Source organism: Notechis scutatus, chromosome 3 (assembly GCF_049901735.1).
Source record: "Notechis scutatus isolate UNSWTSFEM ecotype Mainland chromosome 3, rNotScu1.2, whole genome shotgun sequence".
Lineage (NCBI taxonomy): Eukaryota > Metazoa > Chordata > Lepidosauria > Squamata > Elapidae > Notechis > Notechis scutatus.
The window spans coordinates 139,614,725-139,630,987 of NC_142011.1; the positions used below are offsets into that span (position 1 = coordinate 139,614,725).

General features: G+C 37.1%; 1 protein-coding gene across 6 annotated transcripts in view; it reads right to left on the reverse strand.

Moving 5' to 3' along the window:
- ECI2 (enoyl-CoA delta isomerase 2) overlaps positions 1-15,036 on the reverse strand; it is a 28,497-nt gene extending 13,461 nt beyond the window's left edge. For 5 of the 6 annotated variants that reach the window (XR_015748792.1, XM_087961235.1, XM_087961234.1 and 2 more), the window contains exons 1-4: positions 14,878-15,036; positions 3,388-3,550; positions 2,862-2,960; positions 590-766 (exon numbers count right to left, since the gene is read on the reverse strand). Coding sequence is in view for 5 of the 6 variants with exons in the window: in XM_087961235.1 (XP_087817361.1) it covers positions 590-766; positions 2,862-2,960; positions 3,388-3,550; positions 14,878-14,951 (513 nt within the window). In the remaining variant the exon portion in view is untranslated. Of the gene's footprint in view, positions 1-589; positions 767-2,861; positions 2,961-3,387; positions 3,551-3,986; positions 4,126-14,877 lie in introns of those variants that run through there. The other variant, XM_026676644.2, reaches the window with a different exon arrangement.
- Positions 15,037-16,263: the final 1,227 nt, after the last annotated feature.

Here is a 16,263-nt window from a genome sequence, read left to right on the forward strand (position 1 = left end):
TGCTTGCTACTCCAATTAGCTTCTTCGACTTGAAAAACATTGCCTAGCGCACATACAAATCCTTTTTTTTGTTATTGACAGATAGATACACTTACAAACAAAGCACTGGACTGGGTCTATTCATTGCTTTTTGTTTTCTAAAAAAAAAAAAAGCTTATGGACTTATTTGGATCTCTAGACCTCTTTGTAGTCGGCAGTTTCCCATTGTCAAAATTCAAATAATTATCTAAATGTAAAAAAGGGGGTGGTTAGTAGTTATCATAATAAATATGTGTAGCATTCCCTGTGAAATTTTGTGGATCCTAGGTGAATACAAAGCAAAGTCCATGTGTACTTGATTCATCTGTGTTTGAAAAATAGCAAGGAGGGAAAAAAGAATCAAAACAGATGAGGAAAAGAGAAGACAGGGAAAGAACCCCAACAGTGCATTGGGGTAACTTTTCCTCAGATGTCTGAGGTGATTAGTAATCCTATACAGATAGCACCATTTTTTGAAATCATTTTAAATGATCCATAGATGGTCTTTTGAAAAATTACTTTCCTTCTCTGTTTTTATTTGCTCCCAAACTACAAAATCTACAAGCTTTACCTTGACACTGATAGCATTTTTCCTCTTTGGCCGGTTTAACATGATCTTTGTGATATTGTCTTTAGTAGTAACCTCAAGTGTCTCATATTTGCTACCAGGTGGAATTTCATTAACTGGAGAAGGTTCTGCAGGAACCAAACTTGATACTAGTTCAATGTAGCTCTGTCTGGCATTGTCCTGTAATGAGAAGTCAGTATTAAAATAATATATATATAGAATATATAAATGATATCAAGATAGAAAATGTAAACCCATAACTTGACTTTGCTATCAGTTGATTAATCATCGCAGCTGCTGTTTACACTTATTTATTTTATAGATGTTTTTATTCTTTTTAAAATCATTTATATTGTTTTATAAGTTTTAAATTGTAAGCCATCAGAGTCACTTGGTTGAGTATGGTGGCTATAGAAGTTGAATAAACAAATGACTAAAAATACACAAAGTGAAGGATTCAAAATTAGAAATACCATGTTTTATCTTTGACATTTTAAATGACAAAAGTGCAAATCTACTTGCTATGTTTTTAATTTTTTTATTAATTTATATCTTTGGAAAATTCTTTGTTGGTATATGTTGAATGCTATTATTTCTATGGCTTTTTCAGAATTAGAATACATATAGTTTAAATTATTTTAAAATATATGCAATTTTCTTATTAAAAATACAATTTACACTGCAGATCATAATAAAACAATCAAAACAGGCATTTGACATGGTATAGCAGAATTAAACATTTTAACATCATATTCATTCCAGTGGCACATTTCAACATTATTTCTTCTCTACAATATTATAAATCCCTAGTACTTGTGAAGCTACTAAATGAAATCATTTACTCTCAGTATGTGCTAGAGGATTTATTAATTTATTATTATTAATTACCTTTTGAATTTGACCTTGAGCTGAATACTTTTTTATTATTAATTCTGCACAGTAGTGTATATTCCTGAAAAAGTGCATATTATTCATAGATGTTGCAATGGAAAGAGGAGTGAAGAACTATTCTGATGGCATACGAAGACATAAAGTCTCTCGCTGCCTCTTTGCAGCATAATTATATCACAGTCTTAGGATATGTCAAAGTACCAGGTGCTAGTACTTGAGACGGCAGAAAAATATGCTGGCATAAAATTTTCTGCCTTGTTTGTCATTATTTATTTACTTGACTTTTATCCTGACTGTATTACTTCATAAGTAATTCAAAGCAGTGAAAATATCTAATATTCCTTCTTCCTCCTATTTTCCCCACGACAACCCTGTGAGGTAAAAGTTGGATTGAGAAGGTGTGATTGGCCCAAAGTCACCCAGCTAGCTTTCACGTCCAAGATGGGACTAGAACTCATGGTCTCCTGGTTTCTAGGCTAGCATTTTAACCCTATTTTATCATATCAGTGACTACTCAACTGTTGCTGTCCTTATATTTTTAACATAGGAAAAGTTAAATTGGTGGGTTCCTCTTATTTTGATATCTCTGAAGTAGAAAGCACTTGTACCTCATGAATGGACTGCTCTAATGGGCTCTACACTGAATTCCCTTTGAAGACCACTTGGAAATTAGCAAAAAACTGAACATTGTCTTTTGATGTGCAGTACATAATCCTTCATCAAGAAGCACTCTAAATTAATTTTGTTTCTAATTTAGCAGAATTCATTCACTTTAGATCAGTTATGAATCTCCATTACTTATGCAAAGTTTTATAATGCAGCCTGGAGTAAAATAAGAAGATCCTTTTCTTTCCTCTGGTGGTGACATCTTTATTAAAATCGCCATAGAAATTAAAATTTTCCTTTGATTTTGCATATTTTGATAAGAATCAACAATTGTGTTCCATGGGCATCTTCATATAAAATATATGAAATAATGTAAATGGATAATATTGTAATAATGTAATGTAAATAATGTAAATTATAATATTTTATATTTTAAAAGATTATTAAACAAAATGCTTAAAATGGGATCTCTCCACAACTTTAATATCAAGTAAAAAAACTTGTACGAGAGAGTTTTATGTCTCTAGTTTTAAAAAATTTTAAATTTAAGGCTAAAATCCTGAAGCCACTTAATAACAATTCATCATTTGCATACTTAAGTAACTGATGTAGCTATATCATCTGCATCTATTTATACTATTTGCAATTATGCAGATTACATATTATCTCAAATTATGTAAATTACATTATTATATTAACATGGATATAATGGATGTTTTGTTTTAAAGGACTCTTCCCACCCAAAATGTTAAACCAAGGTTTTTGAGAGTATGCTTACCTGTGTCATACTGCCAAGTGAGTTCCAAGCATCCCATTTGGCTTTGTTGACAAAATCCAACATACTTGGTTTGGGAATATTACATGAGCCCACAGTAGCCTGCGTTAAATCAAATCAAGTTTAAACTAGTTAGATAATGATCAAGCAAAACTAAAACTGTTACTAGACTGCAAAGTATAAATTAATCATTTATTTTTATTCAAATTATTTCTATTCCAAAACTTATATGAAACTTTTTGCTATATTTCAGGAGTAATTATGAAAAGTATAAAATCAGGTGTGTGTGTGTGTGTGTGTGTGTGTGTGTGAAGTGTTTTTTCCTGGTGAGACTGGTCTATCAGGGCAAGCTGGTCTACTCAATTATGGGACAGAGCATACTGCTTCTGTGTGTGTGTGTGTGTGAGAGAGAGAGAGAAAGAGAGAAAGAGAGAAAGAGAGAGAGAGAGAGAGAGAGAGAGAGAGAGAGAGAGATTCCAAATATATTTTTCAACATTTACATATTTAAGAAGGTAAATGGTTGGGATACCTGTTTATACAATGCATAAAGCTTCAACTTGATGTCATCGCTTGGCTCATCCTGCAAAAGGTTCACTTGTTCTTTGGCCTTCTCAAAATCTTCCTGACTGAATTGCATGGTAGAATTAGTTGTGTGTAACTTAAGCACAGGGACATGAACACCATGCACTTTACTGTGAAAAGAAAAGGGAGAAAAATAAGACAAAATAAAATTAAATTAAAAACTCAGATGAACTTGTCATATGCTCAATATCATTCACAATCCCAAAAATCAATTTACTACAAAGAGTTAGTGCTGCTTGTAGTGTAATTAATCTTTACATAAGATGGTTCTTATTTGTTCTTCTGCTAAACATTATGCTGTGAACTTCATTCCGATGCTACCAAAAAGGAATCTGGACGCTGAAGGTTTAACAATCAACCACAAACAGAAAACACAACTTGGCCGGTTTTAGAAAGCAAAAGGCAAGACAATATCTTCTACTGCTTGACGTTAAATAAATATGCCTATCAATGCATACCTACCTACCTCTAGCTAGCTATTCATATACACATGCATACACACATATACCCCTATATATAACCTCACATATAAATACCATGTATTACCTGAAGATGAGATTCTTTCTTCAAATTGGAAAGGAGTTATTAGAGAGAGGCATGTTTTAATTTTTGGCGCATGAGGCCTCTAGAAACATGGCTGTGGAGCCGTAAGGTAACAGATGCAATGGAATCTCTCTGTGTTATTCCCAGATCCGACACCCCATCCCTGGGCAAACAGTTTAGCCCAGGAATCTCGAACTTAAATATACAAGAGTGTTGTGTAATCACTATTTATACAGAAGGCAGTAATGCTTAACCCTTTCCATACATTGGCAGAAAAGTCTCTAGAGTAAAAAATAATGTAAGAGTATCATAGTTTGTCATTAAACAACTCTGTTCAATAATTTAATAAACAACAAAGAAACAGTGGTGCAAAACAATATTACCTGAGAAACAGAATGATTTTGGCTGCTTAGGTAGCAGTGCTTCTTATTAATCAGAATACTAATATTTAATTATATTGCTGTACTAAGTTGTAATGTTTGTTTGAGGTCACATCTAGGATAATGTACTCTTAAGAAATAATCCCAAAGCTGCCCCAGTCCTATTTCTTTTTCTTTTCTTCTGTGGTGAATAGTTTTTACTTTTATTCAATCCAGAGCAGTTGAATGGACAGAATGATGAATGTATAAAGCTAGTCCTTGACTTATGACAATTGAACCCAAAATTTCTGTTGCTAAGCAAGATGGTTGTTAAGTGAGTTTTGCCCATTTTACCACCTTTCTCCTCACACTTGTTAAGTGAATCACTGCAATTGTTAAGTTAGTGACATGGTTGTTAAGTAAATTTGGCTTCCCTGTTGACTTTGCTTGTCAGTAGTTTGAAAAAATGATAGCATGACTTCGAGACACTGCAACCATCGTAAATGCATGCCAGTTACCAAGCATCCAATTTTGATCATGTCATCATGGCGATACTGTAACAGTCATAAGTGTGAAAAATGGTTGTCACTTTTTCAGTGTCTTTTGAACTTCAAACAGTTATTGAATGAATGTTTGTAAGTCAAGGACTACCTGTGTACAAAAGAGGAAAGGAGACAGAGGCTTGCATCACAACTACACAATTGTCAGTACCTTGACTTTGCCAGTCAGTGTCCCATGTGCTTACACATTCAGGCATTATAAAATGGGTTGAAACTATTAAGGCAAAAAACAGAGTTCAGCCTTACTTGTAAGTCAGCCTGCCTCAGATTATCAATGCTGCTCACCTGAATGAATTTTTACTCTTAAAATACTTTTTTGTAATACACACGTATATAGGATTTTTCTTCTTTGCTTTCAACCATAGTTAGTTACCTTTTCCCTTCACCTCATTTCCTTCCAGTTTTCTATCCTTTCTTCCCCAGAACTATCTCTACCTCAGACCCAATCTCCAAACATCCTCCTCCTCTTTCTTTTACAAATTTTGCTGGGTGACGCAAATGAAAATGCAAAACTATGGTGTGACCTGCATCTTTATTTGGTTAGTGCTCAGACATGTGCAAGCTGTTTAAAGTGCCAGAAACATAAAGGGGCAAAGGCTAACAGCACAGAGGTTTCCACCAACAACCACTATGAAATATTTTATAAATATACAAGTGAACTTTCCCCAGATGCTACACTGGACATGTTTTCTAAATGGATTGAAACACAGTCAGCAAGAAAGTTAATGTTACTACTGTCACCAAAAACCCATTGAAATATTTGCTTTATGTCTTTGGTATACCATTGTCCATAAGTTCTATATAAAACTGCTAGCATAGGAGAAAGTAGTAAAATTCAAAAGGAAGTATTGGAAAGATACCAATATAAAAGACAACTATATTTATCCTTTTTTAAAAAAATAAAGCCCTGGATTAGTTTAGATTTAGGAAAACTATGCTTTAGATGCTTATTTTATTTTTGATTGTTTTCAAATTGTTTTGGAGTTTTTAATTGTTGTGGTGTTGTATGCTGCAAAGGGTCACATGTTGTGAGATGGAAAGGTATAAATCTTCCTACTTAAGTGGACAGGGACTGGAATAAGCAATTTATTACTAAACTATCCTTTCACAAGTGAATGGTTCCCCATATATGCTATCGGAACTGGAAGAAGTGTAAAAAAGAATTCTACTATTAAACAAAATGGCAGGTTACCATAGTTTCCCCAGTCTTCATCCCATGGAGGTGAATGGCAGAATTTGAAAAGAAAAAAGTGCAAATCCTATTGTGACCATTGAGGATACCTTCAAATTTATACAGATCAAAGTCACTGCATCATTACCAATATGTATGAAATTTCTAAGCAATTCTAAATCTTCCACCAGGTTGGAAACACAGAAGACAGGAATTTAAAAGAGGAAGGGGGACATTTTCCTGATTGGGATCTTCAGCAAAGCATGTTTTTCAAAAATTATGCATTAGACTGTTTTTAACAGTACCAATTAATATTTTCTTTTCCTTGATAACTGCTTCTCAGAGAATGATACGTTTTACAAACCAACTGCCAATGATGAATATGTAACCTACAGAGATTAAAGCAATGATAGTTCAAGCAGATTTTGCTTGAAAAGCAGTATGCATGGCCCAACTAGCCACAAGAGTACATGAGTGGGACTGAGGAAATGCATATCCACTTTCTAAATACCCATCTGATGACATACCAGCGGCTGCCTGTATAGCTGGAGGACTATTAAGTAGTTGGCTAATGACAGAAGGCCACAATTCCTCTGAGTGGGTCATTTGATTTTGCACCAATCCTGCCGGTTTTATCTGGAGGATTGTTATAAAATGTAAGTCTGGTATCTTTGGGAGGAGCTGGCAAAAGGGGTGTAGGAAGAAGACACTGAAATTGACTTCCAGCTTTGCCTTGTTAGAAAAACTAAAGTCAGATAAACAGATGCCGATAGCTCCACAATCCTCCCAAACCTTGGGTCTCATCCTTTGGAATGCCAAGGAAGTAACCTTGGTGGTGCAGTGGTTAGAGTGCAGTACTGCAGGCTACTTCTGCTGACAGCCAGCTGCCTGTAAATTGGCAGATCGAATCTCACCAGGCTCAAGGTTGACTCAGCCTTCCATCCTTCCGAGGTGGGTAAAATGAGGAGCCAGATTGTTGGGGGCAATATGCTGGCTCTGTGAACCGCTTAGAGAAGGCTTTAAAGCACTATGAAGTGGTATATAAGTCTAAGTGCTATTGCTAACCCAGACTCTGAGAACCATGGTCACTATTAGTCACATCTAGAGTTACTGGGTACATTGGTACCAAGGGCTGCACCAGAAGTAGGGGCACCTAGGCCTCTACCATAGTCACTGGCACCTGCAATCCAGGTGGCTCCTCAGATTTCTTTGGTCTCTATTGGTTGCTTGAATACTCCTATGATCCTGTGCCGCAGGGAGTTTTAGTATTGGAACCACCTTCACTACAACTGCTATTACTTCTACAGTATCTCCACTACTACTTCTACTCCTATTGTTAACCTGTCAATAGCACTTACGTGATAATTCTGGCATTACCAATTTTAATTAACCCTCCTCAACTGCACTTTTACATTTGACATATTTCTGTGTGTATGTGTGTGTGTGTGTGCATCCAAAATCTTTCAGTGAGTGGAAACCGAGTTTAACTGGGCCAAGCTATATTATAAGATTGTACAGAGTGAGAATAGCACTATTGAAGAAATTGGCTAAATTATTTGGACTTATACAAGTTCAATGCAAGTTCCTGCTCTTATTTTAAGATCCAATTTGAAATTTATGCTGACAGTCAGAAACATGTTACAGCTGCTTTCATTTACACAAGATTGTCAAAAGCAAAAGGAATTAAAACAAAAGGAAGAAGCAACCTCTTTAAAAAGGTTGCCAAGCAGATAAAAATGCTATTGCTAAAAAATAGCTAAAAATGCATTTTTAAAAAATGAGACAATTATTCCCTTAACAACTGCATTGCATGTAAAGTATAAATTGCATATAAATTAACATATAAATTAACAACCACACATATAAAGCAATTCAGGAATTAGCTACAACCAAGTAAGTTACAATCCTTGGCAAATGTTGTTTCCAATCTCTTAATTTGCTTGTGCCCAAAGCATGCAGGTTTCTGCTTGTTCATTGCTGAACAAAGAACAATCCTTTTCGGAACAATATTCAAATTTATAATTCAAAAGTGCAGCGTTTATACTTAGACCATATTTTTGAAAAGCTTTGTTTTCACTAAAATGTTATTATTCTTCATGATTTTTCTTGTCATAGTCTTATTCCTTAGGATTAATCATCTCCAGTATAATATTGATATAATCAATTAATCCTTTGCCTCTGGAAATAAAAGCATCTAATATCTTCACTTTTTATTGACTGAGTTTATTAAAAATGTTAATTTACATTAGCTTTGACTTCACTTTCCATTTTTATTTTCCTAATTAATTTTTTTCTGTATTCTTTACTTTCAGTTGTGTAATCTGCATTTTAAATTGGTCTGTATTTCAACCTCCAGTTTTGATTCTGTCATTGCTTCCAATCTTTCATTCTTATATGTAACTTCTTAACAAATTGTACTTCATAAATGATGTTCCTTTTAGATGGATTGCAAATGCCACATTCCAAATGTGTACGGAAATCATTACAGTACTTCAATCTCCAATTTGTTGGTTTACTCTCCAAGGATTTCAATATTATGAAATACAGGTGAAACTCAAAAAATTAGAATATCGTGTAAAAGTTCATTTTTTTTCAGTAATGCAACTTAAAAGGTGAAACTAATATATGAGATAGACTCAGCACATGCAAAGAAAGATAGTTCAAGCCGTGATTTGTCATAATTGTGATGATGATGGCTTACAGCTCATAAAAACCCCAAATCCACAATCTCAGAAAATTAGAATATTACATGCAATCAATAAAACAAGGATTGTACAGAGAACAATATCAGACCTCTGAAAAGTAGAAGCATGCATATGTACTCAGTACTTGGTTTGGGCCCCTTTTGCAGCAACTACTGCCTCAATGTGGCGTGGCATGGAAGCTATCAGCCTGTGGCACTGCTGAGGTGTTATGGAAGACCAAGATGCTTCAATAGCAGCCTTCAGCTCTTCTGCATTGTTCGGTCTCATGTCTCTCATCTTTCTCTTGGCAATGCCCCATAGATTCTCTATGGGGTTCAGGTCAGGCAAGTTTGCTGGCCAATCAAGCACAGTAATCCCACAATCATTGAACCAGGTTTTGGTGCTTTTGGCAGTGTGGGCAGGTGCCAAGTCCTGCTGGAAAATGAAGTTAGCATCCCCATAAAGCTCGTCTGCGGAAGGAAGCATGAAGTGCTCCAAAATGTCCTGGTAGATGGCTGCATTGACCCTGGACTTAATGAAGCACAGTGGACCAACACCAGCAGATGACATTGCTCCCCAAATCAACACAGACTGTGGAAACTTCACACTGGACTTCAAGCATCTTGCAGTGTGTGCCTGTCCATTCTTCCTCCAGACTCTGGGTCCTTGGTTTCCAAATGAGATTCAAAAGTTGCTCTCATCAGAAAAGAGGACTTTGGACCACTGAGCAACAGACCAGTTCTGTTTTTCTTTAGCCTAGGTAAGACGCTTCTGATGTTGTTTGTTGTTCAGGAGCAGCTTGACAAGAGGAATACAACATTTAAAGCCCATGTCCAGGATCCGTCTGTGTGTGGTGACTCTTGATGCACTGACTCCAGCCTCAGTCCACTCCTTGTGAAAGTCCCCAACACTTTTGAACAGTCTTTTCCTGACAATCTCTCCAGGCTGCGGTCATCCCTGCTGCTTGTGCACCTTTTTCTTCCACACTTTTCCCTTCCACATAACTTTCTATTCATGTGCTTTGATACAGCATTTTGGGAACATCCAACTTCTTTTGCAATTACCTTTTGAGGCTTTCTCTCCTTATGGAGGGTGTCAATGATGATTTTCTGCACAACTGTCAGGTCAGCAGTCTTTGCCATGAATGTGATTCCTACTGAACCAGACTGAGAGACCATTTAAAGGCTCAGGACCCCTTTGCAGGTGTTATGGCTTAATTAGCTGATTAGAGTGGGACACTTTGAGCCGAGAATATTGAACCTTTTCACAATATTCTAATTTTCTGAGATTGTGGATTTAGGGTTTTCATGAGCTGTAAGCCATAATCATCACAATTATGCCAAATCACAGCTTGTGAAATCTTGCTTTGCATGTAATGAGTCTATCTCATATATTAGTTTCATCTTTTAAGTTGCATTACTGAAATAAATGAACTTTTGCACGATATTCTAATTTTTCGAGTTTCACCTGTAACTATTGCCCCTACAGGAAAAACCTACAGTTAGCTTGATCAGTGAAAGTCATGATGAGATCAATGGTTTCATGTCTCTTGATTTTAGATGATTTCTAGGGGATTATAAAATATCTTTTCAAACATTATTATAATGAGATGAGTGAAACAGTTACTTGTAAAAGGAAATTTCTGTGAGAGCACAATTGAAGTGAATAGTCTTGGATCAATTTTAGAATTTAGAGCCACATTATATGTTAATCTGATTTTCTCATTACTTGGAAAAGACACCTAAGGAAGGGATTATTTCAATTTGCAACTGATTGTTTCAGAATACAAACAGACAAACTGACAGAATTCATATCGGAATAATGTTCTATTTAAAGAGTTTCTGTGATAAACTATGTGTAGTATGTAGGCTGTTGTTTAGAAGCAACCTCCTTTTTCAGGTTGAACTAAAGACTATTTTTCCCCTTTCTATTACGTTAAACATTAAAAAATAAATTATAGGTGAAATCCTGTTTTTTTCACTGTGATTTGGAATACATATCCTACAATTACTTATTTTCTAAAATATCTGTAGTCTTTTTGCAATAATTATGCTCTGAATGGTTTGCTTAAAATAATCTTGAAATTAGTCAAAAGAGTATAGTATTACTTTTGTAGTAGATAATGCTAAATTACAATTGTCACACGATTACAAAGATGCATACAAACTTAATGTTCTTGAAAATGCATTATTCTTTTTAGAGATTTCATGAGAGAGAGAGAGAGAGAGAGAGAGAGTTATGGTTATAGTTACATATTTATCCATAGCACCAGGGAAGTTGACTTTGTCAACTACTAGATATGTCCAAGAAGTTGGAAAGTGAACTCCCTAACTACATGGATGCTTGTGGAAAGAAAGATATTTCAGTTCTCTATTTCTCATGAAACTGCCAATTTATTTAATGGTTGTGTTGCGGCTGCAGGTGGGCCTCACCATTAATGCATGAAGACATCACCTCTGTGACCACACATAAGCCATTATTAGGATCACCAAGACTCCATTTTCTCTTTGTCTCACAATGTATACATATATAAACTTAGGCAAAGAAAAAAAAATGGAGTCTTCTATTTTTATTTCTGATATTTCTATGCCACTCTATTTTAAAATATGTTCGATCAGTGTACAACTTCATTATATAATCAGCAGATGTTGGTCATAAATAAAAATACAACATTCCCCAAATGCTGTTTTCCAGAATTAAAATGTCATCTATTTTTGTAACTTAGTAAGGAGGAGAGGGTTCTTTTATGTGTGGGCAAGCTATGTCATAGAAGAAGTACTATATTTGAGAAAACTCTGCTACTCTGTAAATGGAATTCCTTTGGAGATGGGATCCTCCACACGAATTTCCCTCTCTGAACTTGCACAATGAGCTTACGCTCATATTCATCTGGAAAAAAAATAGTTTTGGAGATAGCCACCTTGCACCATTTAGGGCTTTAAAGGTGACGGCTAATACCTTAAATTACATTTGGAAGTTGGTTGCATGTTAAACCTGGTGGTCTTCAAGGACAGCCCTGTGCAGAGTGTCTTACAGTAGGCCAGTTGAGAACTGTAAAAAGCCTGAGTTAGTTTACATCTAGTGCATAACTTGCACAAGAATTTAGGTACAGTATTACATGGTTGCATAGGAACTGGTTCAGGAACAGGTTCAGATAGATATTTTATGACTATAAAATCTATGCTAGCTATAATACCCCCTGGCCCAGGAAAGGTTGCAATTGGTATATACAAATTGATTATGCAAAAGATATCCTAGCTATGGTCTCTACTTGCTGTTCAAGCAGGAGTTATGAGTTCCAAAGAGGTGCCCAATTATGAGCCTATTCAGACCAAGGGAACTGACCCCATTCAGAACTAAAGAAGGTATATCTCTGGTCAAAAGGTATCTATCCATAGCCGTTCTGTTTTGCTAGGGTTTCCTGTTCCTCCTTATCCAAATCCTAGCAGCCTCTGGACAGTCAGGTATCTCAATTGCAAGATCTCTCCAAGCAGAGATGAAGAGGTTTTACCTGCACATTGACACGGTATTTACCTAGCAACTCCATGAGACATTGAAAAGTAGGGGTAGAAAGGATTGAACCCTGTTGTGGTCATAAAATAGCAAAGTGGACTTGTTTTCTCTTCACCCACCATCACAGACGGTTGGTTATCAGTTGCTTAGGAAGGGGGTAAACCAATGATGCATGGTGACCCCTACTCCAAATCTTTGCATACAGAAGGTTATCATGGTCAGTGTAACTGAAGACCAGGACAATTCCATCTCAGTTTTGCCAAACATCACCTGAGTTCCCTGCCACACTGTTGAATGTCTCTCCTATATTAAATTACTTTTTATTACCTGTTTTTGCTAGCTTTTGCTATATCCACAATTTTTTTGTATAAACTGCACATCTTTGACACTGTGCTAAAGCTATGGCAGGGGGAAGAATTCAGGTTGAGAAAAATGTTGTTCAGTGAAAACCAGGAGTAGCAATTCTGAATTGGGAAAAAAATCTGAACAACTTTTAAGAAAGCAGCCAATTTTTCAGTCACAACATTAGAACTGGTTAGGTTTTATTTCAACAAAACAATGAAAGGACAAGTGTTTTTTGTTTTGTCAAGCTGCAGACAATTCAACTGAACTTTTGGAATGCAATATTTTTTAATAGGCAAAACAAAACAGATACCCAGTTTGTAGCCCTCAAATTCATATCCATCAGGAAATTCTGGCTACAGCTTTCTTGGCTGACTGTTCATGGTGAACAGTATGAAAAGAACACATCATACTATATATGTTTTTGTCTTCATCACAGTGAATATAAAATTATGTATAAATATATACTTATACTTCATTGCACAAGAACTAATTTACATCTAGTGCATAACTTGCACAAGAACTTAGGCACAGTATTACATGGTTGCATAGGAACTGGTTCAGGAACAGGTTCAGATAGATATTTTATGACTATAAAATCTATGCTAGCTATAATCTATGCAAACACGAATCTTTGATATATTTAAATGATTGAATGGACAACCCTACATATGCTTAGGTCAGTATACTCCAAGTTTATGAGACTTCAAGCACTTACAATTATACACCGCACAGCCAATCAATAGTCCAATAATAGTGTATAAATTGAAACACTGTCCCTTGGAATATACACTATGCATAGATGGAACAAATATAAGAAGTCACTTCATGCTTCAGATTTAGTACAGTACTCCCATCAGCAACATAATTCTAACAGAATGGCCATCAAAAGTACATTGAGTTGTTATTTTTGAAGTACATTTCCTTCCTTACTGTTTCACAGCAAGATGAAATTTATTTATCTGGCTGCATACTGTCTAGGAAGAGAGATTACTGTGTGCTATTTCTAGTGATATCTGTTTGTATGGTGTACTATTCAGAGACAATAGGGCACCTCATCTAAAGTGGACAAATATAGCCATGGGACAATGGGCTGAGAATCAGGCTCTGAGCGACTTAAATGCTTAGGAGCATTGCTGAGATCAAATTTTCAAATATGTACTGTCAAATAAGTGAGAGAGACAGTGTTTGATCACTGGATGTATTTGTAGATTCATAGCAACACAGCAGCCAAAAACTGATGGAAGAAAAAGAGGACACTTTAAACGTAAAGAATGAACATAATTCCCATGTCTCATCTTCCTAACTATTACCTCTTTTGCTTCGACAGAGCTAAACTGGCCTAGGGTTGTTACCCTATTATAATATTATTATTATACCCTATATATTATCAGATACATTTATTTACTGCATAAAAATAAGCTGTTTTAAAACCAAGATTTCCCCAAAACTTGGGATTGTTAAAGGGATCTTCCTTACATCTATTACCCAACTGTTTCATTATACACACACACAGAGAGAGAGAAATATGTAGATCATGGCTATTAGCAGTTTTGGAACCCATCATAAATAACAACCTCAATATCACCCAATGTTTCAGCGTGGTGAAATACTAACACTCGAGTAGAGTCCAAGAAGATCTGGATTCTTCAATTCCTCACCCTAAAACACATATTTAGGACATATACATCGGAAACTTTTTCCAGCCAGCAAGCACATTTTAAAACAGTGAAACTCTCAAAGAATCTCACATTGCATCTTTGGAATATGCAGAAGCGGTGCGACTCTCAGCACCGTTTCTGCTTGTCTTACTTCCCAACGCAAACTTAAGAAACCCTCTTACTCGATCCTCTTAGTTACTTTTCAGTCAGCTCTTAAAAACACCCTTCTAGCATCCAGCAGAACTTCTTTCCCTTTTACTCCACGGTATGGGAAAATAAAAATAAAAATAAATGATAGCGCCTGCTTTTAACGCCCGGCATCTTTGCAAAGGGAAACCCTTCTGTTCAGGCAGCGCTGCAACCCCACATTTTAAAACCAAGCGAGCTGGCGGCGATGAGCATTGTAATCCCAAATATATTTGGAAAGCATTCGGGGAAATCGGTTGGCCCCAGAATTGTAACAGGGGGAGAAGCAACGGCGCTTTTGCCGGCAGGTGAAGTTTCTTCTCTAGTTTCTCCGCATGAGATCCCTTTCTCTCTTTCCTCCCGCTTCCCCCTTTAGGGAACCCTTCTGCCTCCTCCCACACTAGACAGCCACTCTCACCTGATCCCCCAAAGCGGGCTGTAAAAACGCAGCGGCTTCGGCCTCAGGCACTTCAGGAGGGCGGCGGAGAACATGCCCCCAACACAAAGTCAGCCAAGGGGACTCCGCCTCCAGGCGCCGAAGCTCGCGTGTTTAGAGAGAAGCGGCCTAGGCCGCGAGGGGGCGTCGTCGTCTTCGTCGCTCCTCCCACCGCTTGGGGGGGGGTGAAGAGGGACAGGGGTGGAGCTGGGGAAGAGAAGGGCGGGGCTTCTTCCGGGGGAATCCACGGATTAACGCGGGACAATTGCGCGAGCGCCCTCTTGAGGGGAAACGGCGGCGGCAAGGAAATGAGCGTCTCTCTATGTTAATCTGGACACGTGACGTGGTTCGCGTCTTCCTAAAGGTTCTGTCATTTAGGATTGTCCCGACTTCGTCACCCGGTCCTGTCCACGTAACATTCACCTGCCCGCTTGAGACAAGTGCTCTAAAAACGTGGTCTCCTTGGTGCTCTCTGGAGCAAGGATATTCAGGAAACTTGGCAAGTTTAAGACTTGTGGACTTCAACTCCCAGAATTCCTGAGCTAACAGGACTGAAGGAGGAATTCTGGGAGTTGAAGTCCACAAGTCTTAAAGCCGGCAAGTTTGACGACCCCTGCAGTCTGGAGCTTGGTTGTTGCTGGCACATGTTTCATTACTTAATTAGGTAAACGTCATCAATGCTAGTTCTAGAACTATGCCGCCTTCGACCTAGAACTATGCCGCCTTCGGTCAGATCTTAGCATATAAAATCATACATTGCAATGTCCTACCTGTCAATGAATACTTCAGCTTCAACCATAACAACACAAGAGCAAACAATAGATACAAACTCAAGGTTAACCAGCCTTGAGTTATAGATACTCTCTTCCATGGACTCCTTAGAAGTCTTGATGAATTGCATACCCGGCAGACTACAGGTAGTCCTCGAGTTACAACTGTTCCCTCAGTGACTGTTCGAAGGTACAGCGGCACTGAAAAAAAGTGACTTATCACCATTTTTCACACAACCATGGCAGCACCCCCCAGGGTCACATGATTTACCTTCAGATGCTTGACAACTGACTCACATTTAGGATGGTTGCAGCGTCCTGGGTTAAGTGATCACCTTGGGCAACCTTCTGACAAGAAAAGTCAATGTGGAACTAGATTCACTTAACAGCCGCTGTTACTAATTTAACAAACGCAGTGATTCACTTAACCAATGCGGGAAGAAAAGTTGTAAAATGGGGTTAAACTCACAACAAATTTCTCTCTTTGCAACATAAATTTCGGGTTCAATTGTGGTCATAAGTTGAGGACTACCTGTATCCTTCCAAACATCGTAGAGCAGTGGCCCCTAAGTTGGTGCTCTCCAGATTTATTGAGGTT